The sequence below is a fragment of the Eptatretus burgeri genome, chromosome 8 (assembly GCF_056783735.1).
Source record: "Eptatretus burgeri isolate ZD-2024b chromosome 8, Ebu_testis_v1, whole genome shotgun sequence".
Lineage (NCBI taxonomy): Eukaryota > Metazoa > Chordata > Myxini > Myxiniformes > Myxinidae > Eptatretus > Eptatretus burgeri.
Window position 1 is genome coordinate 17,956,214 of NC_140968.1, and position 24,170 is coordinate 17,980,383.

At 42.3% G+C, this 24,170-nt stretch overlaps 1 protein-coding gene across 1 annotated transcript in view; it reads right to left on the bottom strand.

The window, feature by feature from the left end:
- Positions 1 to 3,389: 3,389 nt before the first annotated feature.
- Positions 3,390 to 24,170, bottom strand: part of LOC147021219 (uncharacterized) — a 98,283-nt gene continuing 77,502 nt past the window's right edge. Inside the window, 1 exon segment of the mRNA XM_085893700.1 lies at positions 3,390 to 10,868. Within this exon segment, the coding sequence (XP_085749826.1) occupies positions 9,689 to 10,868 (1,180 nt within the window). The 3' untranslated portion in view covers positions 3,390 to 9,688.

Here is a 24,170-nt window from a genome sequence, read left to right on the forward strand (position 1 = left end):
GAAATTCAGATTAAAGATGAAATTCTGATTAAAGAAGGAATTCTTACGAGAGAGGAAATTCAAACAAGGAATGAAATTCAAAGTAAAGAGAAAATTCTTACAAGTAAGGGAATTTATCCTTATGATTATATGGATTCATTTATGAGATTTAAAGAAACACAACTTCCTTCAAAAGAAAGTTTCTATAATAACCTTTATGAAGAAGAGATAAGTGATAAGGAATATAAACACGCACAAGAAATATGGAAAATATTTAAGATAAAGAACCTTGGAGAATATCACGATTTATATCTAAAAACAGATGTTTTATTGTGAGCTGATGTGTTTGAAGCTTTTAGATCACTCTGTCATAATAAAAATTGTTATGGATTAGATCCTGCCCACTATTTCACAGCTCCTGGTTTAGCTTGGGGTGCAATGTTGAAAATGACAAAACAAGATATAGATTTAATCAGTGATGTGGATATGCTTTTGATGATTGAGAAGTCCAAGAGAGGTGGAATATCACAAGTATGTTCAAAAAGATATGCTAAAGCAAATAATAAATATCTTCCAAATTATGATAGTGAAAAAGATAGTAATTATTTGATGTATTTTGATGCTAATAATTTGTATGGATGGGCAATGTCTCAATCTCTGCCTTATGGTAAATTAGAGTGGGTGGAAGAAAAGGATTATGAAAAGGCTTTGATGAATATTGTTATTTCTTCTCAAGAGGAATTGAATGACGAAGAAGAAGGTTATTATTTTGAAGTTGATTTGAGGTACCCGAGCGATCTTCATAATAAGCATAAAGATCTTCCTTTTGCATGTGAGAAAGAAACTCCAAAGAAAGAATGGTTAAGTGATTATCATAAAAGTTTTAATATTAAAGGTAAATCAACAGAAAAGTTATTAACAACATTCTATGATAAAGAGGGATATGTTTTGCATCAGAGAAGCTTAAAACAGTTTTTGAGAGAAGGATTGAGAGTAGCTAAAATTCATAGAGTTTTAAAAATTTAAACAAAGTCCTTGGGTGAAAAAGTATATTCAATTTAATACAGATATGAGAGCAAATACAAAAGTAAAATTTGAAGGGGACTTTTATAAATTAATGAATAATGCTGTATTTGGAAAGACTATGGAAAATGTTAGAAACAGGCAAAACATTAGATTCGCAACATCTTGGAAAGAAGCTTCGAGATTGATAAATAAACCAAGTTTTGAGAGAGAAGAGGTTTTTTCAGAGAACTTTTCTGCAATTCATATGAAAAAGGAAAGTATTGTAATGGATAAACCAATTTATATTGGAACAGCAGTTCTTGATTTATCAAAGATATTGATGTATGATTATTTGTATAATGACTTAAAGAAAGAGTATGGTGAAAATGTTTCATTGTTGTATATGGATACTGATAGTTTTATCCTAGATATAAAAACTGATGATGTTTATGAAGATATGAAGAAAAAATATTGGAGTATATTATACAAGTAATTTCAGCAAGAAGAGTGAGTTATTTTCCAAAAAGAATGAAAAGGTTATTGGTAAGTTTAAGGATGAGTTGGGTGGAAAAGTAATGAGTGAGTTTATTGGATTGAGAGCAAAGGCATATGCTTATAAGTATGGTGAACAGATTGATAAGAGGTTAAAGGGAATAAAGAAATATGTAATAAAGAAATCAATAACTTTTAGAAATTATTATAATTGTTTGATGAATAAGAAAGAAGAATATAGGAAAATGAATACAATAAGAAGTTATAAACATAACATATATAGTGAAGAAGTAAATAAAAAGGCATTAGGAGCCTTTGATGATAAGAGATTTATTTTAGATAATGGAATAGATTGTGTTCCATATGGATATTGTATGATAGAGTGTATAAAATAGATTATGTTTTAACGATGGGAAGATGGGTTAGGGTTTTTAAGGGCTCACGCCGCGTTTTTTCACAATATATAAATGGTTAAACCAAGTATTAATCAAACTAAAGAGTGGAGAAAATCTCAGTCTTGGTATATAAATGGAAAACATAATGAATGTGAAAAATATCAAATAAGTCTTATTGAAAAAATAACTAAAACAAAGGTAAATAAAACAAATAAGCGAATTAATTTAAAAACTAGTAAGTTAGAGGATGTAAAGAAAAAATGAATATCCTTGAATGGACTGAAAACTTTGATGGTTATCAATTGAACAATGAAAAAACAATTTACTATAATCTCAAAATGATATGTGGCTCAGGAGGTGGTCAAACAAGAGCATTAAGAGAAGTTTATCATTTCGTAATGGCACAAAAGGGGTATCTTAAAAAATATAAAGATTCAAATGTTTTGTTTGTCAATATTTTAGATGGGGATTATTGTGCAAAGAAAATTAAACTATTGAAGGAATTTGAGAATGAACAAATCTTTATAAGTTCAATGAGTGAGCTGTTCAACCCCCAGGTGTTCAATTCAATGAGGTTCAACCTCCAAGTTAAAAGGGGAGACAAATAAATATACCTTGGGATAAAAAGGGGATTTATTTTTAGGGAAAAAAATATGAATCGCTGAAAATCCCCCATTCATTTACATGGGGAAAAGTGAGCCAGAATCAGTATTCTTACCCTACTGGCAATCAAACACCTTTCCTTACAAGAGAAGAAACTGAACGTATTAGAGAAATGTTCAAAGGATTGTTTTTATATATTATTCACGATTGTCATTTTCAGGGAAATATCAACACAAGATATTGTGTAAATAAAATAATGGATTATCTTCAAATAAAACCCGAACTTAGGATAAAATATACAGTTTCTAAAAAAGCCAATAATAAATTAAATAACCTGTTTTCCAAATATATAAATGAATGATTTTTTTACCCATTTGGTAAAATAAGATAAAATTTAACAACCATAAAAATATCCCAAATTCATTAAGATGTCTCATAGTTGGTTCAAGAGGATGCGGAAAAACCTGCTTACTTTTGAAGATGCTCCTGACTCCCAACTTTTTAGATTATGATAATTTCATAATTTTCACAAAGTCGAGTTTTCAACCAGAGTATCAACTCCTCTCAGGAGGTTTTAATGCTAGTCTTCAAAAAGAAGATATCATCGGTTTATTTAAACTTCAAAAAAACTGAATGATAACATTGAAGATATAATACAACTATTTTGTGATACACAGAGATGTAAAAAGAAATCAAAACCGATAACTTGTATTCTTAGTGATAATACGGATGATATACCGTCTCCCCAAGATTTGGATAAATCAAAAAAGAACCTCGTTATCTTTGATGATTGTGTTAATGAGAGAAACCAAATGGTAATGGACAGCTACTACACAAGAGGGAGACATTCTTCTTGTAATTGTATTTATCTTAGTCAATCGTACTTTCAACTTCCTCGTTGTTCCATCAGAAACAATGCTAATGCTTTTATTTTATTCAAGTTAAATTCAATAGATATAAACAATTTTTGGAGAGATAATTGTTCTACATTATGTAGTAAAAAGGAATTTGGGGATTACATGAAGCACACGACTGAAAAATATAAATATATTGTTGTGAAACAAGAGATATTTAATGATATTTTCCAATAAATGAAGGGATGCGATAGAAAGAGCAAGAAGATTTAAGGAACATCAAGAGTTGGTTTCAAAAGTCGTAAAACAACAGAAGACAGAAAGAAGAAATGCAGACAGAAACTAACGGGTGAAGAAGCATTTGAAAGAACACAAGAGAAAATTTTAAAACCACTTTTAAAAACTTCCAAGGAAAAAATTACAGATGTTTCCACAGTTCCCACAATAGAATATACTCCTAAAAAACTTCAAATGATAATACATTTCAGTCAAATGACGGAGGAAGAATTAGAGGATAAAGGAGAATTATAATATGACGATGAGGGATTATTTCAACAACTGGAAGAGAAAAATCAACCCCCTGATTATATTGTGAATGCTCTTCAAAACAATGAATATTCAGTGGAATCAAAACCCAATGCAGGACTCATTCCAACAGAACAACCAGCAATATTTCATCTTGTTCAAGAAAAGGGATTGATATTTAATGATGAATGAAGGTTCTTGAGTTCTGATCAACCCCCTGTTAAATTAACCCCCAGATGAATGTTTCTTCTCACAAAATATGGAAGACAAGCTTCAACTGTGAGGGGTGAATCAAAGTATTTTGATAAACCATTGGAGATGAAAAATAATGATGATAGAGTATATATTGATCTGCTGAACTCTGTTAATTACAGGGTTAGTCTTTCTGGTAAACGTAGCAAGAATGAGAAGGAGAAACACATTATTCAGGCTTTAAGTAGGCTTGGTTCAGGTGTTGGTTTTCTTCCAAATGACCCAACGCAATTAGTTAGTATACTGTTATTGTTGTGAGGTCATAAGAAGGCTGGAAATAAAAATTGTTTTAATGAAGCATCAGCCATTTTAGACCAGTTGATGAACATGAAAATAATTAATAAATCTCAATATAAAGACATTTTATCTCATATTAAATAAGATGAGAAGCACAATCCTGAGTTTTAATTTCACAACAAGCGACCACACATCTTCATTCCCAGACCCACTACAACTTGAGCCAACAAAAGAATATGAGGCATCTTTATTGTCCATGGAAACTTATAATACCTTATTTAATATAACTGATAAAAATGACAAGTTTAGTTATAATCCGAGAAGTGGATACAAAACTATAACAATCTCACCCGGAGCATATGAGATTTCTCAAATATATTCCGAAATTGCTCGTCTTATGTAAGAACAGGGTGATGAACCAAAAATATTGTTGTAGACATTCAAAAACATACTTCAAAATCAACGATTAAACTTTAAAAATAACTACAAGGTTCATTTCACAAAATATAATTCATTTAGAGAGTTATTGGGTTTGTCCTCAAAAAAGATTAAAACTAATGGGACGTTTTACAGTGATAATGTCATTCAAATATCCTCAGGAATAAATTCGGTATTAATTGACTGTGATTTGATTGATGGTGCTTATAATGATGGAATAAAAACAAATACAATATTTTCATTCAGCGCATACTCAACCCCAATCGGTTATAAATTCAACATGGAACCCAAAAATCTGGTTTATCTCCCTGTGTTAGGAAAAAACCATACACGGAGTAAATTTTAGGATAACAGACCAAGATAATCGTATGATTTCTTTTAATGGAGAAGTTATATCCATCAGAATTCACCTACGTTACGTTTTCCAATAAATAAATACGATGGTTATTGTGAGGAAACACGAATTGAGAAAATATAAAATAATTATAGGGGATGGGATGTTCCTTTCCCCATACTGCAAGGGTGAAGGTATGTATCTTGGTCGAGGATACTATAAACCTAAGAGACAAAGGGGTGTCGGACATCAATTTAGAGGAGATGGGATAATTGATACTCCAATGGGTATTGGTTCAACTGCTTCTGCTGTGGGAAATGTCACAGGTGCTGTAAAGAACATAAAAGATGCCCAAAAGGAATCTCATAAATTACAAGCAATTAAAGAAATTTTTTTCCCTTAGTGTTTCGATCGGTTTGGTTCGTTTATGCCAAGTATGTTGGCTTTTGCATTTGTCTGTCTGTCTGTCACACAATTTTTGGCCACAGTTTTAAAGCAATCGTTCTGAATTTTTTTTGTGTATGTCATTGACCAACCAAGGACAGCAACACTTAATTTTCGTGAAGATCCAAATTCAGATTCGGATCCGAGAATTTTTTAAATTGATTCTTCACCATTGAGAGCATGACATCTCTAAAAGTTGTGGATGACTTGCGACAAATCGAGGTGGAAGAGTTTGCTGAGGTGACAAGAACAAACCATTCGATTTTGGTTAAGGCCCTGATTCAGATCTGACCTATCGGTGGGACACACTTGCCTCCAGCCCAAACCACTCAACTGATTGTTCTGAATTTTTTCGGAGATGAATGTCACCGACCTTGGAATGGTCCCGCATTGAAGTTTCGTGAAATTATGTCGACCAAAAAGGTCGACATGAACGAATCTGCCAATTTGAGCCAAATTTTCTAAAATCCTCAAATTTCATCCAATTAACTGGAAATTTTGAAATTCGGCTGAGATCAAGAGATTCTGGATGTTGCGGCATGTGTGAAAACGAAATAAAGCCACAAACTCTGGTGTCTCCAGGCGTTTATGAGCATTGCAATGTATCCAGCAATTTGTCGGTATGATGATCAGGCATTCGATGACATGAATGAGGAAAGTGAAATTTATCATAAAGAAATCGTTGCAGCCTGTTCCAAGTCAAGGCATTGCAGAGCAGGCCAAAATCAATGGCGAATTAAAACCCCAGCAAGGTGACCAAGGATAATGCCGCCTTGATAAAGGATAATTAAATAAGGCCATAAGTTATCTTCAAAAGGAGTATAAATTAACCCAAACACCCAATTTTCATGATGCACGACGTTGGAGTTCCCTTCCTCTGCATGCAAGGTTTGGAGTCGCAACATTTCATGGTTTTGAAGTGATGGAGGAGACGGACGAACGGACATACACTGGCATTTATTTTTGAAGATTTACATTGTAATTATGTTGTCTGAAAGAGAGTTAAGATACGATAAATTACAGTGGTAATATGGAATCCTGTAACAAAAATCAATCGAGTTATGCCTATTTATGGTGGCCCTCCCCCATAATTTTGTTGGGAAAGCGGGGGCCATGGCTGCATCGAAATCTGCAATTTTCACCAAGGTCACCCCAGGTTGCCGCTTGAAAGGCAAGCATATTTGAATTCCCCAGACAGTGTTACCCATAAAACACCGAACCAAACTTTTGCACTCAAAAACTCAACTCGTGGACTACAAGAGCGGCAGAGCAGGTTTTTAGCATGTGTGAAAATGAGTCTGAACTTATTCCAAAGGCCATGGAATCCCATCGCTATCATGTTTGCTTCAAAATCTTGTGTCCCCTAAGGTGGCTTTTCATGGGACACGTGACCGGTTCGCGAAGGATGCGGATGTCGAAAAAATGGCAAAGTCCAACATTCGTATTTTAGGCTCCAAAAGTTCGCCAAACATGCGCAGGGGTTCGGAAGCGTCGTCAATTGTTCGCAGGATTCGTTTTTGTTCGGCAGGAAATTCAAAAAAGTTTGAAATTTCAAAAAAGTTTGGAAAAGAAAAAGTTTGAAAAAAGGAGCCAAAAATACGAATGTTGGACATTCGCATCCTTCACGAACCGTTGGCGTGTCTTGTGAAAACCCACCTTAACCAATCTTTCTTTGCACCCACCTTACCTCATCACAACCAACTGCTCTGGTCTTCTGTGTCTTTTGCACCTGGTAAGTTATTAAAGTTTCTTGCAAACCTTGACTCTGCAAATGGATTGGAGGGCATCAGCTCACGTGTCCTAAAATCCTGCTCTGCTAATCTTGCACTTCCTCTCTTTGCCCTTTTCACACTATCATAACAATAGGTAATCTTCCATCTGCTTGGAAGTCAGCCAACATCACGTAAAAAAGGTACAAAAAATGGATTCCCTGAATGACAATCCAATCACCTTGCTTCCAATGTTAAGCAAGGTCATTAAATCCATCATCACAGATGACATAAAATCATCCCTTTTCTCCAACAATCTCGACTCAAATAATAAATTTGGATAAAGACTAAGTCAATTTGCCTTGTGGATGCTGCTCTCACTCTCCGAACAATGATTTGAGGCCTTTTTGGCAAAGAACATGATATCAGGGCTGTCTCTAAGGGTATATCTCGAGCTTTCAATATGGCCTGGCATCCTGCATTTCTCTCCAAACTGTCTGCCTCTCGAATCCCGGGCCAACCACAGGTGAATGGAGTGCTGCTCTCCCATCTGGGCTCACTTCCCGAACTCACATCTTGCTCAGCTTGATGCTGTGGAAACCAAGGTTTTCAAGATCATTGGAATCTCTCACGATGAAGCTGAGTCGATGGGCCTATCACTTTGGCACCGCCAACAGATCGGTGGTTTCTATCTTCCTGTGACTGATTTCTCGTCTTGCAGCATCCACATGCTTCCTCTCTCCCAGTTATACACAAGAAACATGCAGTGCACCAGTTGAATCTCGTTGGTTATCACCATTTGGATTTGAGGGGGTGGGAGGAAGTTCTCCGAGAACTCAAAATCTCCATGCCCTATTGGAAAAGGATCGTGATTCATGAACCAAAGTGTGAAATGTCATTCTCATCTTCTCGTTCCAAGGGCTCTTTTCAAAATCTTCACTGTACCTCTGATGACCTCCAGTTTTCCTGAAATGATTTATCAGGACTCAGTCAGGATATTTTTTTATCATTCCTGCAGCTTTGACTTTCACTGGAATCATTTCAGATTTCTTCAATTTCCAAGTTCTCTTGACCTCATTTTACAGATCCTGGTATTTGTTCATGTTCCTGATTTTTGGAGCATTTAGTCCAAAATTAATTGGGAGCTGAAACCACAACCAACAATGCTGACTTCCTTTTTGTGTTAAAGCACCATTTCCAGACGCAACGCTTTGTTTGTGATGTCGACACATGATGGGATAATTTTGTCATGAGTGAGCTTTACTTTTTCATTTTCAAAGATCGGACATGGTTTGCATTTCCATGATTGTTTTGGGACCGGGATGTTGAAATGTTTACAAATGTGCCAGTGGATTACTCAACAGACACTGTCATGTCTTTCTGTGTCCAGCTTTTCTGCCAGAGTTGTTTTTACATCCCAAAAGGAGGTGACTGGTACTTTGTTTCGACCCAACAAAACCTGCATTTGTCCGATTGGTTCAATCGTGCAATTCCCCAAAAGGCATTGGTGTAGAGTCCTTGATGTTGAGCATTCATGATGACTCGTTCTCCATCCCAATTAATTTGAACTTCGTGGCCATTCCAAGGAGCATTCCTTGTCGATCCCTGACCTGTCTAGCTCGATTTAACATCTTCCTGCACTTTTGTCATTCTCCCATTTGTTGGAGTATATCTGCTGATATTTATTTTTGCAGTCTTTATTTTTTTTTTCTTTGCAATCATTGGGGCAGGGTTTGTTTCTGTTTTGTTTTCCTGTCGTATCCATCAATTGCACCTTCTTTTTAAAGTTTGTTGCTCAATGGAGTAAGGATCCCTTTTCTGGTTTGTTTTCTTGCCTGTGTACGAATCTCATCCAAAAGTCTGTTGAGCTATTCACTTCCTCTGCTTGTCCAACTCAAGGTGTTCTGTGCACTTGGTTAAACTCCATCACACCGTCTCCTCATTCTGGTCTTGGTGAGTACAACCTCAGTTTGCATTGGTTTTTGGAAAATATCTTATGAATAGTTTAAGTTTCTTTGTTTTGGTGTCTAAATTGTTGATCTCCAATTGTGACCAGTTTATAATTGCATGGCTATATTAGAATACTGGCACTGCAAGTTGGGTTACAGCTTTTGTTTTGTTGGAGAGAAGAGATTGGAGAGAGGGATGACGTCAGAATTAGTTTTATTCTGCAAAGATACTCTTCGCTGATTATTTTGCACTTATTTTTGTGTTTAACCTGGAAGGCTTCTTCTGTAATGAAGTATATGAAGGATGCTTCATTTTCTAGTTCCTGGATGCCCTTTTGTGTGGATCTTCATATGTTTCTTCAAATTGCCTTAATGAGAGAAACCATCATCACCTGTGGAGCATTTGAAATGACACTCTCCTGCGTGGATCCTCATATGTATTTTCAAATGAGTTTTTCGAGAGAAATCTTTATCACACATGGAGTATTTGTAAGGTCGCTCTCCTGTGTGGATCCTCATGCATTTTCAAATCGCCTTTTTGAGAGAAACCTTTATCACTTGTGGAGCATTTGTAAGGACGCTCTCCTGTGTGGATCATCATATGCAGTTTCAAATCGCGTTATTGAGAGAATCCTTTATCACATATGGAGCATTTGTAAGGACGCTCTCCTGTATGGGTACTCAGATGCATTTTCAAATCGCCTTTTCGAGAGAAAGCTTTATCACATCCAGAGCATTTATAAGGACGCTCTCCTGTGTGGATCCTCATATGCATTTTCAAAGAGCCTTTTTGAGAGAAACCTTTATCACATATGGAGCATTTGTCAGGACGCTGTCCTGTATGGGTCCTCAGATGCATTTTCAAACCACTTTTATGAGAGAAACCCTTGTCACATCTGGGGCATTTGAAAGGATGCTCTCCTGTATGGGTGCTCATATGCATTTTCAAATAGCCTTTTCGAGAGAAAGCTTTATCACATACAGAGCATTTGTAAGGACGCTCTCCAGTGTGGATCCTCATATGCAGTTTCAAAGAGCCTTTTTGAGAGAAACCTTTATCACATATGGAGCATTTGTCAGGACGCTCTCCTGTATGGGTCCTCAGATGCATTTTCAAATGACTTTTATGAGAAAAACCTTTATCACATATGGAGCATTTATAAGGACGCTCTCCTGTGTGGGTCCTCATATGTCTTTTCAAATCGCCTTTATGAGAGAAATCTTTATCACATATGGAGCATTTGTTCGGACACTCTCCTGTGTGGGTGCTCAGATGCATTTTCAAATCGTCTTTTTGAGAGAAAGCTTTATCACATATGGAGCATTTGTAAGGACGCTCTTCTGTGTGGATCCTCATATGCTTTTTCAAAGAGCATTTTTGAGAGAAACATTTATCACATATGGAGCATTTGTCAGGACGCTCTCCTGTATGGGTCCTCAGATGCATTTTCAAAACACTTTTATGAGAGAAACCCTTGTCACATGTGGAGCATTTGAAAGGACGCTCTCCTGTGTGGATCCTCATATGTGCATTCAAATTGCCTTTATAATAGAAACCCTTATCACACTTGGAGCATTTGAAAGGATGCTCTCCTGTGTGGATCCTCATATGTGCATTCAAATGGCCTTGATGAGAGAAACCCTTATCGCATGTGGAACATTTGTGTGGGCGTTCTCCTCTGTGGGTCCTCATGTGTATTTTGATGTTTCTTGGTGAAGTAAATTCTGCACTGCATATATTACATTTATAATGCATTTGCCTTTCGATCACATTTTTGGGTTTGTTTAATGTAATCTTGACCTTTGTGCTGTTTTCACCAGATGTGCACTTGAATTTGGAAGGTTGTGAGTCTTGTTCTTGGGATTGTTTCTTCAAAATAGACATCTTCTTAACTCTCGAGCTGCTCCTGGGCCTTCTCTGTCCTTCAAAAACAAAGAAAAAGAAGAAGTTATTTTACCTTTTCTTGTCAAACTGAAAATGCAAAATATTGAAAGATTTCAAAAATTTGAGAAACCTTGAATTGAAAAGATTGAATGTTCATTTCCAGGGTTTCTGCTCACCTGTTGCAGAACAGACAGGACTGCCATTTGTCAAATGAACCAAAATCTTCATCTTCCTTTATAGAAGCAGATCTTAAAATTTCTGAGAAAGATAAACCTTGGTGTGAGGATTCCACATTTACAGGACAGACATCTGAAAATAATGAAGGAACTGAAGTTTAAAACACTGCAAATATCAATCTGGTCAATAGGTTGTATGCAATTGATGTCACTTCCACTCCTTAATGTTAAGCCTCAAGACTCGTTTATGCTGCCGCACTTTCAGAGGACAAATTGAGGTGATTGATACAAAAACGACAACACACACACACACACACACACACACACACACACACACACACACACACACACACACACACACACACACACACACACACACAGTTGCGGACCCGGGGTCCGTTTTTCTGTGGACCATTTCATCCTGAGATGACCCTCAAATTTTTCATACTGATCGGATGTGGCGTTCTGCATCTGCAATTATGATGTTATGATGAAGGCACCCATGACATCATGAAAAAATCCACTCATTCCCCATGAGGGCTACTTGCTATGTGCAAAGTTTAAATTTTTTTCCTTGGTGCGGTTTCAGAGATACAGAGGCCCAATTTTTTCCGTTTCCCAATATGGCTGCCACACCACGTGACCGATGATCTCTCATAGAATGTTGTAAAGATAATTATGACGAGTCATTCCAATGGTGAAAATTTCCTCTTAATCCGACAAGCGGTTGCAGAGAAAAGCACGAAAGTTCTGTGCGGAGAAAAAAAAAACACACAAACAAGATGACGTCATGCAGAGCACGATTCTTGCAGAATCCATAAAACAAATTTGACTTCAAAAATAATTGGCTGGTTTAATTCAGTGACTTGAAACATAAATCCTCTTCAAATTTCAAGTCAATCGGAATAGTAGTGTTGGTGGAGCAGGCGTGACAGACCAAATTTCCTTGTAAATAAACCTGCTATATCTTCATCACAGGCTCATTCAAAGCCCGACACCCCAAGCAGTCACCTGGGTCGCTGCCCTTAAATTCGGCCCTGGCTCCACCATCTCCATATAATAATAATAATAGACTAATGCTGTCTATCTGCCCCATCCTGAATCACAGAAACACTTCTTGGAGAGAAAAAAAACTATTAAGTAAAAGTTGTTTCAAATTAATCCAAACCTGCAGGAGAACCACAATTTATTTTCAAGCAGATAACAAATTTTAACCAGGGTGGTGTATAAGGCAAAACATCGCTTCTTCGACTGCTCATGATTTTTGATTTCTCTTTAAAGAAATATGCCACGATATCTTTGCTGTTAAATATGATTATTTTGGAATTTTCACTTCATATCTGTTTGTACAATAAAATGCTGGTTCATCCATTCGTTTAAGTGTCACATTACTTGCACCTGTGAAAGACACGATAAGACCACCATATTGGTCAGGACAAAGGGGTCTACAGGGTAAAAGATGGTCTTCAAAGAAAAGATTGCAGCAAAAGCACACTTGGTAAACAAAGCACAGCATGCCAAGTCTGAACATCATATTGTTGTGGGCTGGGGTTCAGTGGCGATAAAAGACCACCAGGGGGAGCAGTAGGGTCGTCTCCACCGAACACCCTGGAATTTAGGTCGTGACTCTCGGATAAGTCCGAAAGGTCACGGGTCCCTTCGCGGACCATGGTCGCCAATATTTCGACGGCGTGGGGTCGGATTAATTGCCGAATATAATTTCAATATCCCTAAGTACCCATGCAGTCAAATTACCGGGGAAGTCACACCTTCGACAGACTCCGTCGAACCAGGTCGCTCTCGAGACCTCGGTCCGGTAAAACCGAGCAGATTTACCAAAGTCCGTCAGTCCAAAAGACAACTTACGGCACACATCCTCCCTAATTCCCAATAAACACAGTGCTGGGACAATGAAAGAAACGACAGGCAACGAACTGGAACATTTAACAATTCGGGGGGGGGGGTTATTTATAATGCGGGCGATAATCGGGAAGGGAGACACAGAGCAGAGTTACAATCGAATATGAGAAATGCAATTTACAAGGAACACAGGCACTTAAGTTTCTACTTACAGATGGGGCTCACGGACACACAAACACACACACGCGCGCGGACACACAAACACACACAACGCACGCGCACACACAAGCACACACACACACACGACCCCGTGGGGTCTTTATGTGGTCCCTCAGAACAGGAAGGAAAGGCGAGCTGGGGAACAGGGCCCCTTGACGAGTACCTCTCCGCCTCGTGCGGTCACACCGGACTCCAACCCAACACGGTGGGTCTCGAACCCACGACCCGAAGTCCACGGGCCCACAACCCTGGCTGCTTAGTCACCACTACGAGGTTCCACCCCCAAAGGACCGCAGACCATGACGGAGACCAAGCCACCATGACCAAGACCAAGCCAATCGCCACGATGACTGCCGTATTCTGGTCTTGACAACCACTCTCCTCTTCTTGTCAGGTCCAAGGGATTTATTCCCCTCCCACTCGCCTCCTGATTGGACGAAGGGTTCTCGGGCGACCAGTGGCCTCTCCTCATTGGTCGGGCTGAACATTCAATCTGGCTCAGGCGGAGCCTGAACTGAGGTGATGAGCTTCCTCATTGAACAAGAGGTAGAGTCGGATCTAAGGCGATAAGTGAAGAATGAAGATTTGTTGGCGTTGTGCGGCTTCAAGATATAAAAAACCTGACTATAAAAGAAACCCGCAGCACACATGTAATTCCCGTCAGAAACAGGGGATGGGACCCCAACTATAATCACGTACTTATCGAGATAAGTGAACTATGGGGACTGCTGTTTGTGTGCAAAAGGCTTCCAAATCCGGAACACTACCCCCCCTACCCTTCTGGAGACTCGTCTTGAGTCGCAAATTTTTGTGTGCCATGCAGGTGTAGGTTTTTCCCCCCCCAAGTACATTTTACCTACAGATCCCTGAGTGCGACATTTGAAGACATGTCCCAAAAATAAATAACCTCGTGCATTGCGTAACTTAACCATCAGACTCAGACGGATAACTTAACTCAATTGCCGGCGCTAACACAAAGAGGTGGGTTGCAAAATATTTACAATTCTCACTTATCCATTTACAGTACCATGGCCCAGGACCTGTTATCTGTGGAAGGAAAAAGTCATTGGCACAAAACACAGAGATTGGCGCATGGGCAGCACAACTGCAGTCACCATGGTGTGGCTGCCTGCAGGGCAGTCCTTGCAAAACACTGGAGATGGATACTCCTGGCACACATGGTTGAGATGGTGACACAGGGGAAATGCAACAATGGCGAGCAGGCATGGGGTCAAAGCAAAGGCAGGGCAAACATGGACCAGAGATACAGCACACTCTCACGTCGGCTCATGAAGCTGGCCGGCCTCTGGTCTGGTCCGAAAGGTTCTGTGGAGGGAGTGCGGTGGTGCCGGCCACTCTGAAATGGGCTCGGACCTCCCCTACTGTCTCCCCCCCCACCTCCCAACCTATCGCTTTTGCCTTTGTCCATACCCACTCCCTGAGTTTGCAACAAGAAAACAATATTGAAACAACTTTTTATTTTATTTTCTAATTCTAAGTGTCCCTAACCCCCTTACTGTCTTTGTCTGGCTAACCTATCCTGTTCGTCTCCCCCCAACCCCGAAGCTCCTTCCTGAGGGGAATAAGGGAGAGACAAGTGTCCTGCCTCGAGGCCCAATGGAGCCTCAAAATAACCTCCACAGAGTTCAGCAATCTTCCCACTAAGTCCAGCGGCCTCCGGAGATCGAAGGGATGGATGGTGCGAAGGCATACATCTCCTATCTATCCTTGCATTTATTAAACTTAAAACTATCCCTGGGGCTTTTCAACGCGCCTGTCACTTTAAACTATCGGTTCCAACAACCACGATTCCCGGCGCCTGTGTTTTTGTCCATTATTAATTTGGGCCCTGCCCACAAATTTTCTTTACTGCCCTTGCACAATTTCATGGCTGGGCAGCGTGGCTCAACTGGCAGGGACTTCCGTCTGCCGAACTCAAACTACAGCACCCCGGGCCCTGAGGTTGTCTCCGAGCTGACCTGCTCCCTTTGAACGCGGGGAATGCCCTTCCCGACTGCTCCTCCGTATGTACCCACGTGGCATCTCAGTGCTATGGGTCCAGTTTCCGACGGGCCACCCGTGCCCAGTACACTAACCCGGTCGCTTGGACCCTTGGCCGACTACTTCGGTGCTCAGGTTGCCCCCGACTCAATACGCTAATTTCAACAGCCATGCTCCCAGCCAGTCAAAGAGCTCTTGCATGCCTCCAAAAGGTATCATGCCTTCATACACCACCACCAAGAGAACAACCTCCTTTTGGTAAATTTATCAAACCCAAGAACTAACATGACACTGACCCCAGGGTCCCTTGGGTGGGATTCACTCCTCCCCCCAATCATTCATTCGCACCAAGCATTCCACATTCACTCCTCACACACTCGGGCCCGGTGACCCACGTTCACTCATTGTACATTTTTCACCTTTTTAAAAAAAATTCACCACACTTCCAGCTACGTCCACACCAACTAGCTCGTGCCCCTCATGATCCCTTATCCTAATGCACGTTCCTTTTAACTCGACTGCTAAGCAACGTCCCACCGACACATTCCATGTCCGTCCGTGTCTCTCAAAATTCATTTCTAAATCTAACCTAACATTCCCTCTAACTCGTTCCACGGGCCCCATGAGGACTGTTCCTGCCCAATGAGGCCGGTCTATCTAACACTAACCCCATCCCACTAACAATTGCTCATATGCCCAAGGGAGGATATTCACTACATACTGGCTGGGGCCGTGTACTCATAGCAAGGCCACTCGAACCTTGCACCTCCAGGGCGGCGGTCTGTGACTCGCTCGTTCGTCCCTTCCGTCAGACGATACCTGGGGCCTTGTCGTCGCCCTGCGCATTGCAACTTGCGCTTGCTTCGAGGGGTCCGCCATGCGAGCCCGCAACTCACGCCACGAGGTCCCCAGTGACGTCACCCGAGCACCGAATCTGCGCAGTTTCCCAAGCAGGCCTGCCCGAAAGTATCGTCCTGGGAACCCGCTCCGCACGTTCCTCAAACAGAACACACGGCATGCAGCACATGATACCCCGCACACGCGCCAACATGGGAACCCGCGTGTTCCAAATTCACCCGACACTCGCCTACATTTTAACCGTCCATGAGGCCGGCTTGTATCCCACATGGAGTGTTCTCGTGACAAATTGCGATTGCATAGACGCACGCTTGCAGGCCGTGCGTGAGACGCACCACGGACCTCGTAATCGCCGTCGCGCGAAACCGGCGCGGTTCCCGAAATAGCTCCACTTCTTGGCTCGCGACTTATGTCTCCCATCTGGATCCATCTGTCATCCATTTCCATACACGCACGCCATGTTACTCACACCACTCGCACACCTTGACACGCACACCGGGAAATTCACATCGGGGATTCATGTTACCACAAGGGGTCCCGAGGCCTCTAACCCCCCCCCAAACTCTGCATGTACCCGTTCACATCATGCACCCGCTCGACCTCACATGGCCCGACCGGACTTACCTGGCTGCAGTCCACTTTGAGGGGAGCTCATCCTCCCCCTCTGTTCCTGAGGGAGGCGATCCTGATGCTCGCACTGGGTCACGAAACATTCCCCATGCTCAACCGCATTGTCCCCTCCTATCTCTACCTATGTGTGCTGGTCTTTAGTTTCATGCAATTCGTCCCCCTCATTTGATTTCTGAGTCTGTCATCCCTTTTACCTCTTTTATTATCTCTGTTATCCCCTCATATCTCACCCTGCATGTTTCCCCCATTAAGTACAGTGGCATCGCTCGTTACCCCGACCTCAACCATCTCAAACACAGACCGAACACATTTCACACTCCCCCTCGGTCCGTTCGTTCCGCCACATGGTGCCGCCATTATGCCTTTCACCTCCTTCATACTCATCTGCAGGTTCAACCCCATACTCTGCATTTCACCCCTCAGTGTTTGCACTTTTGCATCCATTTTGTTTTCCATTGCTTGCGCATTGCACGCGTGCGCGTCCATTTTGTTTTCCACCCATTGCACATTCGCATCCATTTGGCTTTGCATTCGTTGCGCATCTCTTCTCATTTCCATTAACATTTCCCCCAACCAGTTCATGTCAAACGACCCTGATTAAGCCGATTCGCCTCGGTCGGGCACGGATCCGCCAGGGGTCGAGGGGGGAATTTGACGGAGAGGGGGGCGTCATTCGCCGCCCCTGCCACTCCCAATACCCCTTCTGGGTTTGGCTTAGGGGAAATGCCTTCCTGCATGGGGGGTGTCATCCTGGACCATGGATTCCCCTTAACCAACTTCGAAACTCACCTGAGCCAGCTCATCTTTGCCCGCCATGATGCGTCTGAGAACAATTTAAAATGCTCGTAATTTGGAGGGAACAGGGGGGTGGGGGGTGGGTGAGCTGCGAACATCCAATTCGAATCCGTTAATTTTGTGGAGGCGGAGGGGTTTGAATCAATTTGTTGTGGGCCGGAGTTTGGCGGCAATAAACGACCACCAAGGGAATCAGTAGGGTCATCTCCACCGAACACCCCGGAATTGAAGTCGTGACTTTCGGATAAGTCCGAAAGGTCACGGGTCCCTTAGCGGACCGTGGTCGCCAATATTTTGACAGCGTGGGGTAGGGTTAATTGCCTAATTTCAATACACCTAAGTACCCACGTCATCAAGTTACCAGGAAAGTTACACCCTCGACTGAATCCGTCGAACCGGGTCGCTCCAGCGACCTCGGTCCGGTGTAACCGAGTGCAATTACCAGAGTCCGTACGTCCAAACAACAACTTACGGCACACGGCCTCCCTAATTCCCAATATGCACCATGCAGGGCCAATGGAAGAAACGACAGGCAACAAACTGGAACATTTAACAATTGGGGGGGGTTATTTGTAATGGGGGCGATAATCGGGAAGGGAGACAAAGAACAGAGTTACAACCGAATAGAGAAATGCAATTTACAAGGAACAAAGGCACTTAACAGTTTCTACTTTCAGATGGGGCCCACGGACAGACGCACGCATGCACGCACAGGCACATGCACACACTGGACCCGGTGGGGTCGTTATACAGTCCCTCAGACCAGGAAGGAAAGGCGAGCTGGGGAACAGGGCCTTGACGAGTACCTCTCCGCCTCGTGCGGTCACACCGGACTCCAACCCAACACGGTGGTCTCGGACCCACAACCCGAAGTCCACGGGCCTACGACCCTGGCTGCTTGATCACCACCACCACCACGTGGATCCACCGCAAAGGACCGCAGACCATGATCAAGACCAAGCCCAAGCCAATTGCCACGATGACTGCCGTACTCTGGTCTTGACAACCACTCTACTCTTCTTGCCAGGTCCAAGGGATTTCTTCCCCTCCCACTCACCTCCTGATTGGACGAGTGGTTCTCGGGCGACCAGTGGCCTCCCCTCATTGGTCGGGCTGAACACTGCATCTGGGTAAGGTGGAGCCGGCCCCGAGGTGATGAGCTTCCTGATTGGACAAGGGGTGGAGTCGGAGCTGAGGCGATGAGTGAAGAACGAAGGAGATTTGTTGGCGTTGTGCGGCTTCAAGATATAAAAAAACCTAACTATAAAAGAAACCCGCGGTGCACACACGTCATTTCAGTTAGACATAGGGGATGGGGCCCCAACTACAAACACATACTTATCGAGATAACTGAGCTATGGGGACTGCTGTCTGTCTGTCTGTGCAAAAGGCTTCCAAATCCGCAACAATATCATATCTCTCACTTAAGGTGAGGTTTCAGGAACATACTCAAAGCAGGATGAAGATCACTCAAATTGTGCCAGCACGGCATTTACAGAGGGGATGGCTGAAAAGGAAAGAAGAAAAAAAACAACTTGGTTTTCTTTCACTTTCCCAAATTTTCTGCAAACACTCCCAAAGGTTGGCAGGAAGCAGACTTAAAGTCTGTTGCAGAATTGAGAGAGAGGATCAAAGGTAGAAGGAATATACATCAACGAAGAAAAAAGTCCTCTGAAGCCTGGTGTTGGCTTAATGAGTAAGGTGGCTGGCTTAAGATCTTAGGGTCTTCAGGTCTTGAGTTTGAGCCATCAAGTTTGAGTCTGTCAGCCATCAAGTTCACACCAGGTGGGGGTCATCCTTTCAGGCCATCATCCTTCCAGGAATGGCAAAATGAGTATCATTGCACTGGTAATAGAGGGCACTGCATCAGCAGCACAGCCGCACCCCCAGGAAATGATGCAACCAGCAGCCACAGACTGTACGTGATAAGTCGCTCGCTTGGTTGGACAGCCAGTTCTAGGAAGACTCTGGGTCATTCCATATTCTTTCAATTTCCTAATGATGGAGCTCACTGTGCTCTTGGGAACTTTCAACACTCAAGAAAATGTTTTATACCCTTCCCCCAGATAGATGCCTCCTCACAATTTTATCTCGGAGTTCTACGGACAGTTCCTTGGACTTCATGGTGGAGTTTCTGCTCTGACATGCACCGTCAACTGTGGGACCTCATAAAGAAAGGGGTGTTTCTTTCAAACTGTGAGACCTCATAAAGAAAGGGGAATTTCTTTCTAGATGATGTCCAATCAATTTATAGAGACATCTCAAGGATGATCAAAGGAAATTGGATGCACCTGAGGTCAATTTGGAGTGCCACAGCAGAGGGTTGAATACTGATTGACTCAAGACATTTCAGCTTTTCATTTTTAATTAATTCGTTTAAATTTCGAAAAACATGTTTTCACATTGTCATGATGGGGAATTCTGTGGGGATCTGTGACAAAAATTTTTTGATGTAACCCTTTTTTAAATTCAGAGTAACAATAAAATGTGACAAAAGTCGATGGGCGTGAATATCTTCTGAAGGCACTGGAGAGAGGTCTGATGGTTTTCAAAACAAGATCACTCCAAATGGCTTTACATAAAACCCCTCCAACACTTCAGCATGACATTCCCAACTCCAAGAAAGACTATAACTACTACTTCTTCCTTTTGCATATGGCAGCTTAGCTGCCGGGGTAGCTATCACTTCTGGGAAGCGTGACTGTCGCTGATGCAGTGCCCCTCCAACAGTACACACTGGTACTCATTTCGCCGACCTCAGAAGGATGACAGGCTTAGTCAACCTCTGGTGTATTAATTCAGCGACCAACGGGGCTTGAACTCAGGACCCTAGGATCCCAAGCCAACACCCCAACCACCAAACCAACACCAGTCTCACTACAACTACTGCACAACTCCAATCCATCCATCCAACCATGTGGACCACACTCTGTGCAGAGCGTTGGTGCTGCCTAAGCAGTCTCTTTGGCTATTGGGCACAATCCTGGAAGGGTCGACGACTACAATGGTCCAAATATATCCACCCTTTTTTGGACACGGCCGTGGTATAAGTTTGGACCAGTCTTTCACGAAATGGCTGGCCAAGCTTGACAATCAACTGACGGCGATCAAGGAATAATTTGTAAAGGTACAATCCAAGACAACTCAAAGCCGTAATCGCTGCCAAAGGAACTTTGACAAAGTATTGACTCAGGGAGAAGAATGCTTTATGTAAATTAGATATTGGTCTTTCATTTTGAATGAATTTGTAAAAATTTCTAAAAATATGTTTTCAGTTTGTCATTATGGGGTATTTTGTGTGTGTCAGTGACAAAAAAATTAAATTTGATCAATTATCATTTCAGACTATAACACAACAAAATGTGAAAAAGTCAAGGGGTCTGAATACTTTCTGAAGGCACTGGATGGTCATGAGCTGTTTTTACTCAATCTCCCTGAGATTGATGTCATTACTGCCTCTGTACATGCAGAGTGTGATCAACACCTGGCAGGCTTTATCACTGCGTCCATCGTGAAACCAGTTCCTTCATCGCCTCAATGTTTCGAAACAAATCAATTTTCTACAACCACCTTTTTGCAGCCATTCCTTCTTCCAAGACTTCTGTGCAGTCCTTTGTGGGGTCACATTTTCTTTCTGTCCATAATTTGATGAACTTTCATGGAGAAAGATGGAAGTCTGGTCATTAAATTACTGCCCTCTCGGGTTTCAGATCCATTCGGATTATTGGCCACATCTTTTTTGTTGAATCCTAAGGGGATTAAATAATCTTGGAATACAATTCAGGAGCCTTTTTGAGTCTGTGTGTTTGCTCAACCAATGCTGTTTCCCCGTTTTACCTTTGACTAGTCACAGCAAATCTGTAACTTTCAACTGAATTGAGAAGGAGACTTCACATGACTTTTGCATTCGTTTTGTTATTTGTCGATTGTGTAAAAGGCCCTTTTGGTGTTGAATGAAAACAGCATCTGTCAGCTTCTTCTCCTGTTACTCCTGAATGGTGAACTCTGCATACAGCTCCAATTTCTAAGCTTACAAATGACATGCAATGGAGATTGGCACATTGGATTCTTCCAAATGTTGCACAAATTCTCAAACATCATTTCTGAAGAATTGTAAAATGCTTTATCATGCATATGTTCGGGTGCACAAGACTTGTTCCTCTGTTTAAGTTGCTTCATGGCTATTTTGAAAATGGATCTTTCCTTTTCTTCTGTGAAATTTATTTGTTGTTATCCTATGTTCTCTGTCCTTCAATCTGAAACTGCTTTGGCTAACTTTTTGGTTGCCAAGATGAAAATGCAAATTCACAAAACAAGAAAAAAGGTGGAAGGAGGTGATCTTTCTATTTGTAATACATTATTGACCTTTTGAACTTTAATAACTTCTCAGATCCTGCTGGAGTACCTTTACTGGAGCAAGTATGTGAAGGAGCAAGGGTTGTCTGTGTCTCTGCTTGTCAGTGAAGACAGGTCTTCAATAATAAGTGTGTGTGTGTGTGTGTGTGTGTGTGTGTGTGTATGTGTGCATCTGTCGGTGTCGGTGTGCGCGCCTGTCGGTGTGCGCGCCTGTCGGTGTCGTTGTGCGCGCCTGTCGGTGTCGTTGTGCGCGCCTGTCGGTGCGTGCGGTGCGTGCGTGTCGGTGTGCATGTGTGTCGGTGTGTGTGTGTCACTTCTGCTATCCCGTATTTTTGCACGCACTGTCACTGATAAACGTACCGGAAAATACATCCTATTCTCCTTTGTAATAACTGGTCGATGGATCAAAGTGCGTGGCCTGTGTTGTTATGCAGTACGTATGGTGCAGCTATTGCATTTTTTGTCCACAAGAGATCACATTGATTCCTATGTGTGTGTGATCTGCTTTAATTTAGGATGTTATTTATGTTCATTACAAGCTTGGAGTGGTTATCTTCCATACGAAAGCGAGTAAGATGTTTGTCACAAACATGCAATAAGAAATTCATAACTTGCAAACATGCAAACCACCACCTCACGTGGGGAAGGAGTGGGAGTCCAGAGGGAGGGGGTGGGGTGGAAGGAGGCAGGGGGTAAGGAAGGGAGGCAGGATCGGAAGGGGAAAGGTTGGGATGAGTGAGAGGATGGAGGGGGTGGGGTGGGAGGAGGGACGCGGTGTAGTCGAGCAACGCCAGATACCATTTTTGTTTCTTTGTTTGTTTTCCATGTCGAAACTCATGAAAGAGGTGATGTTTGCTGATTTTCAAGCAGATGGCAGATGACCTTGAGCAAATGAGAGGGTGAATAGAACAGAGATAGCGTGAGCAAGAGCAGAGGAGCAAGTTTTTAGGACACGTGGGCTGATGCCATCTGGACCGGTTGCAGAATCGAGTCGAGGTTTGACAGCAAGCTCTCCACTTTGTCAGAAGAAAAGGACACAGAGTCCAGGGACAGTTGGGCATTACTGGGTAAGGTGGGTTCAGAAAGCGATGGGTTTTGGACACAAGATTTCAATGCAAACATCGAGTTTAGGCATTCAGCTTTTTCACGTGTGGTGGTAGCAGTGTGGCCATTTGAGATAAGGGAGGGGATGGAGGGGGGGACATACAACAAAAACAGATTTGATTATATGCCACCAAGATTTGGAGGAGGGAGAGAGGTTCGAGAATTCAGACTGGAGATGAGAAAGATTTTGTTTTCTGGCTCTCCTGAGGGAAGATACACACTTGTTCCGAGCTTTACGGAAGGAACTGAGATTCCCCTCAGTTGGGTTAGCTTTCCATGAGGCAAAGGCAAGTTGTTTCAGGACCTCTGCCTTACCACAAGCTTCAGTGAACCATGGGTGGGAGGAAGGGTAGGCCAACTGAAGACGAGAGGGGATAAATCTGCGCATGAGGGAGAGCAAGTTTCTTTGAAAGAATTCCCAGGAAGAGTTGATGTTGGAGAAAGTAGAGATAGGAGACCAGTCCATAAGTTTGAGGGCTGCTTGGAGACCCTGCCAGTCAACTTGAGTGAAATGCCAGACTTGACGGCGGTGAGGTGGTTCTCTGATAACAGCCAGAGAGATGTCCACTTTGACAAGGACGTGGTCAGAAGAACTGATTGGAGTGAAGGAAGAGCAGCAGATGTTGTCAGGGAAATTTGTCAAAATCAGATCCAGAAGAGATGGAGTCCCATTGGTTGAGATCCGGGTAGGGAAGTTGACCGATTGAGTCAGTCCCAATGAGTCGCAGAAAGCTTTTGCTGAGGTGCCACGACAGGTGAGAGAGGTACCCACACCGAGCCAACTGGCATGATGACAATTGAAGTCACCACATATGAGGAAAAGAGAATTCAGATGAGAGGATAGAAGTTTGTCCATGTTTTCGGATAGTGAGGTGTAAATGGAGTCATTACTGTTTGGTGGACGGTACAGTGCACATACAAACATGAGGTGGAGTGGAGGGGAAGCCGTAGCCAGAGGTATCCCTGGGGGTGTGGGGGAGTGAGGTTAGTGCATGGAGAGTGAGGAATAGAGTCTTTGATGAAGAGAGCAACTCCTCCACCAGGATGAGGCTCAGGTCCCTCACACCGGA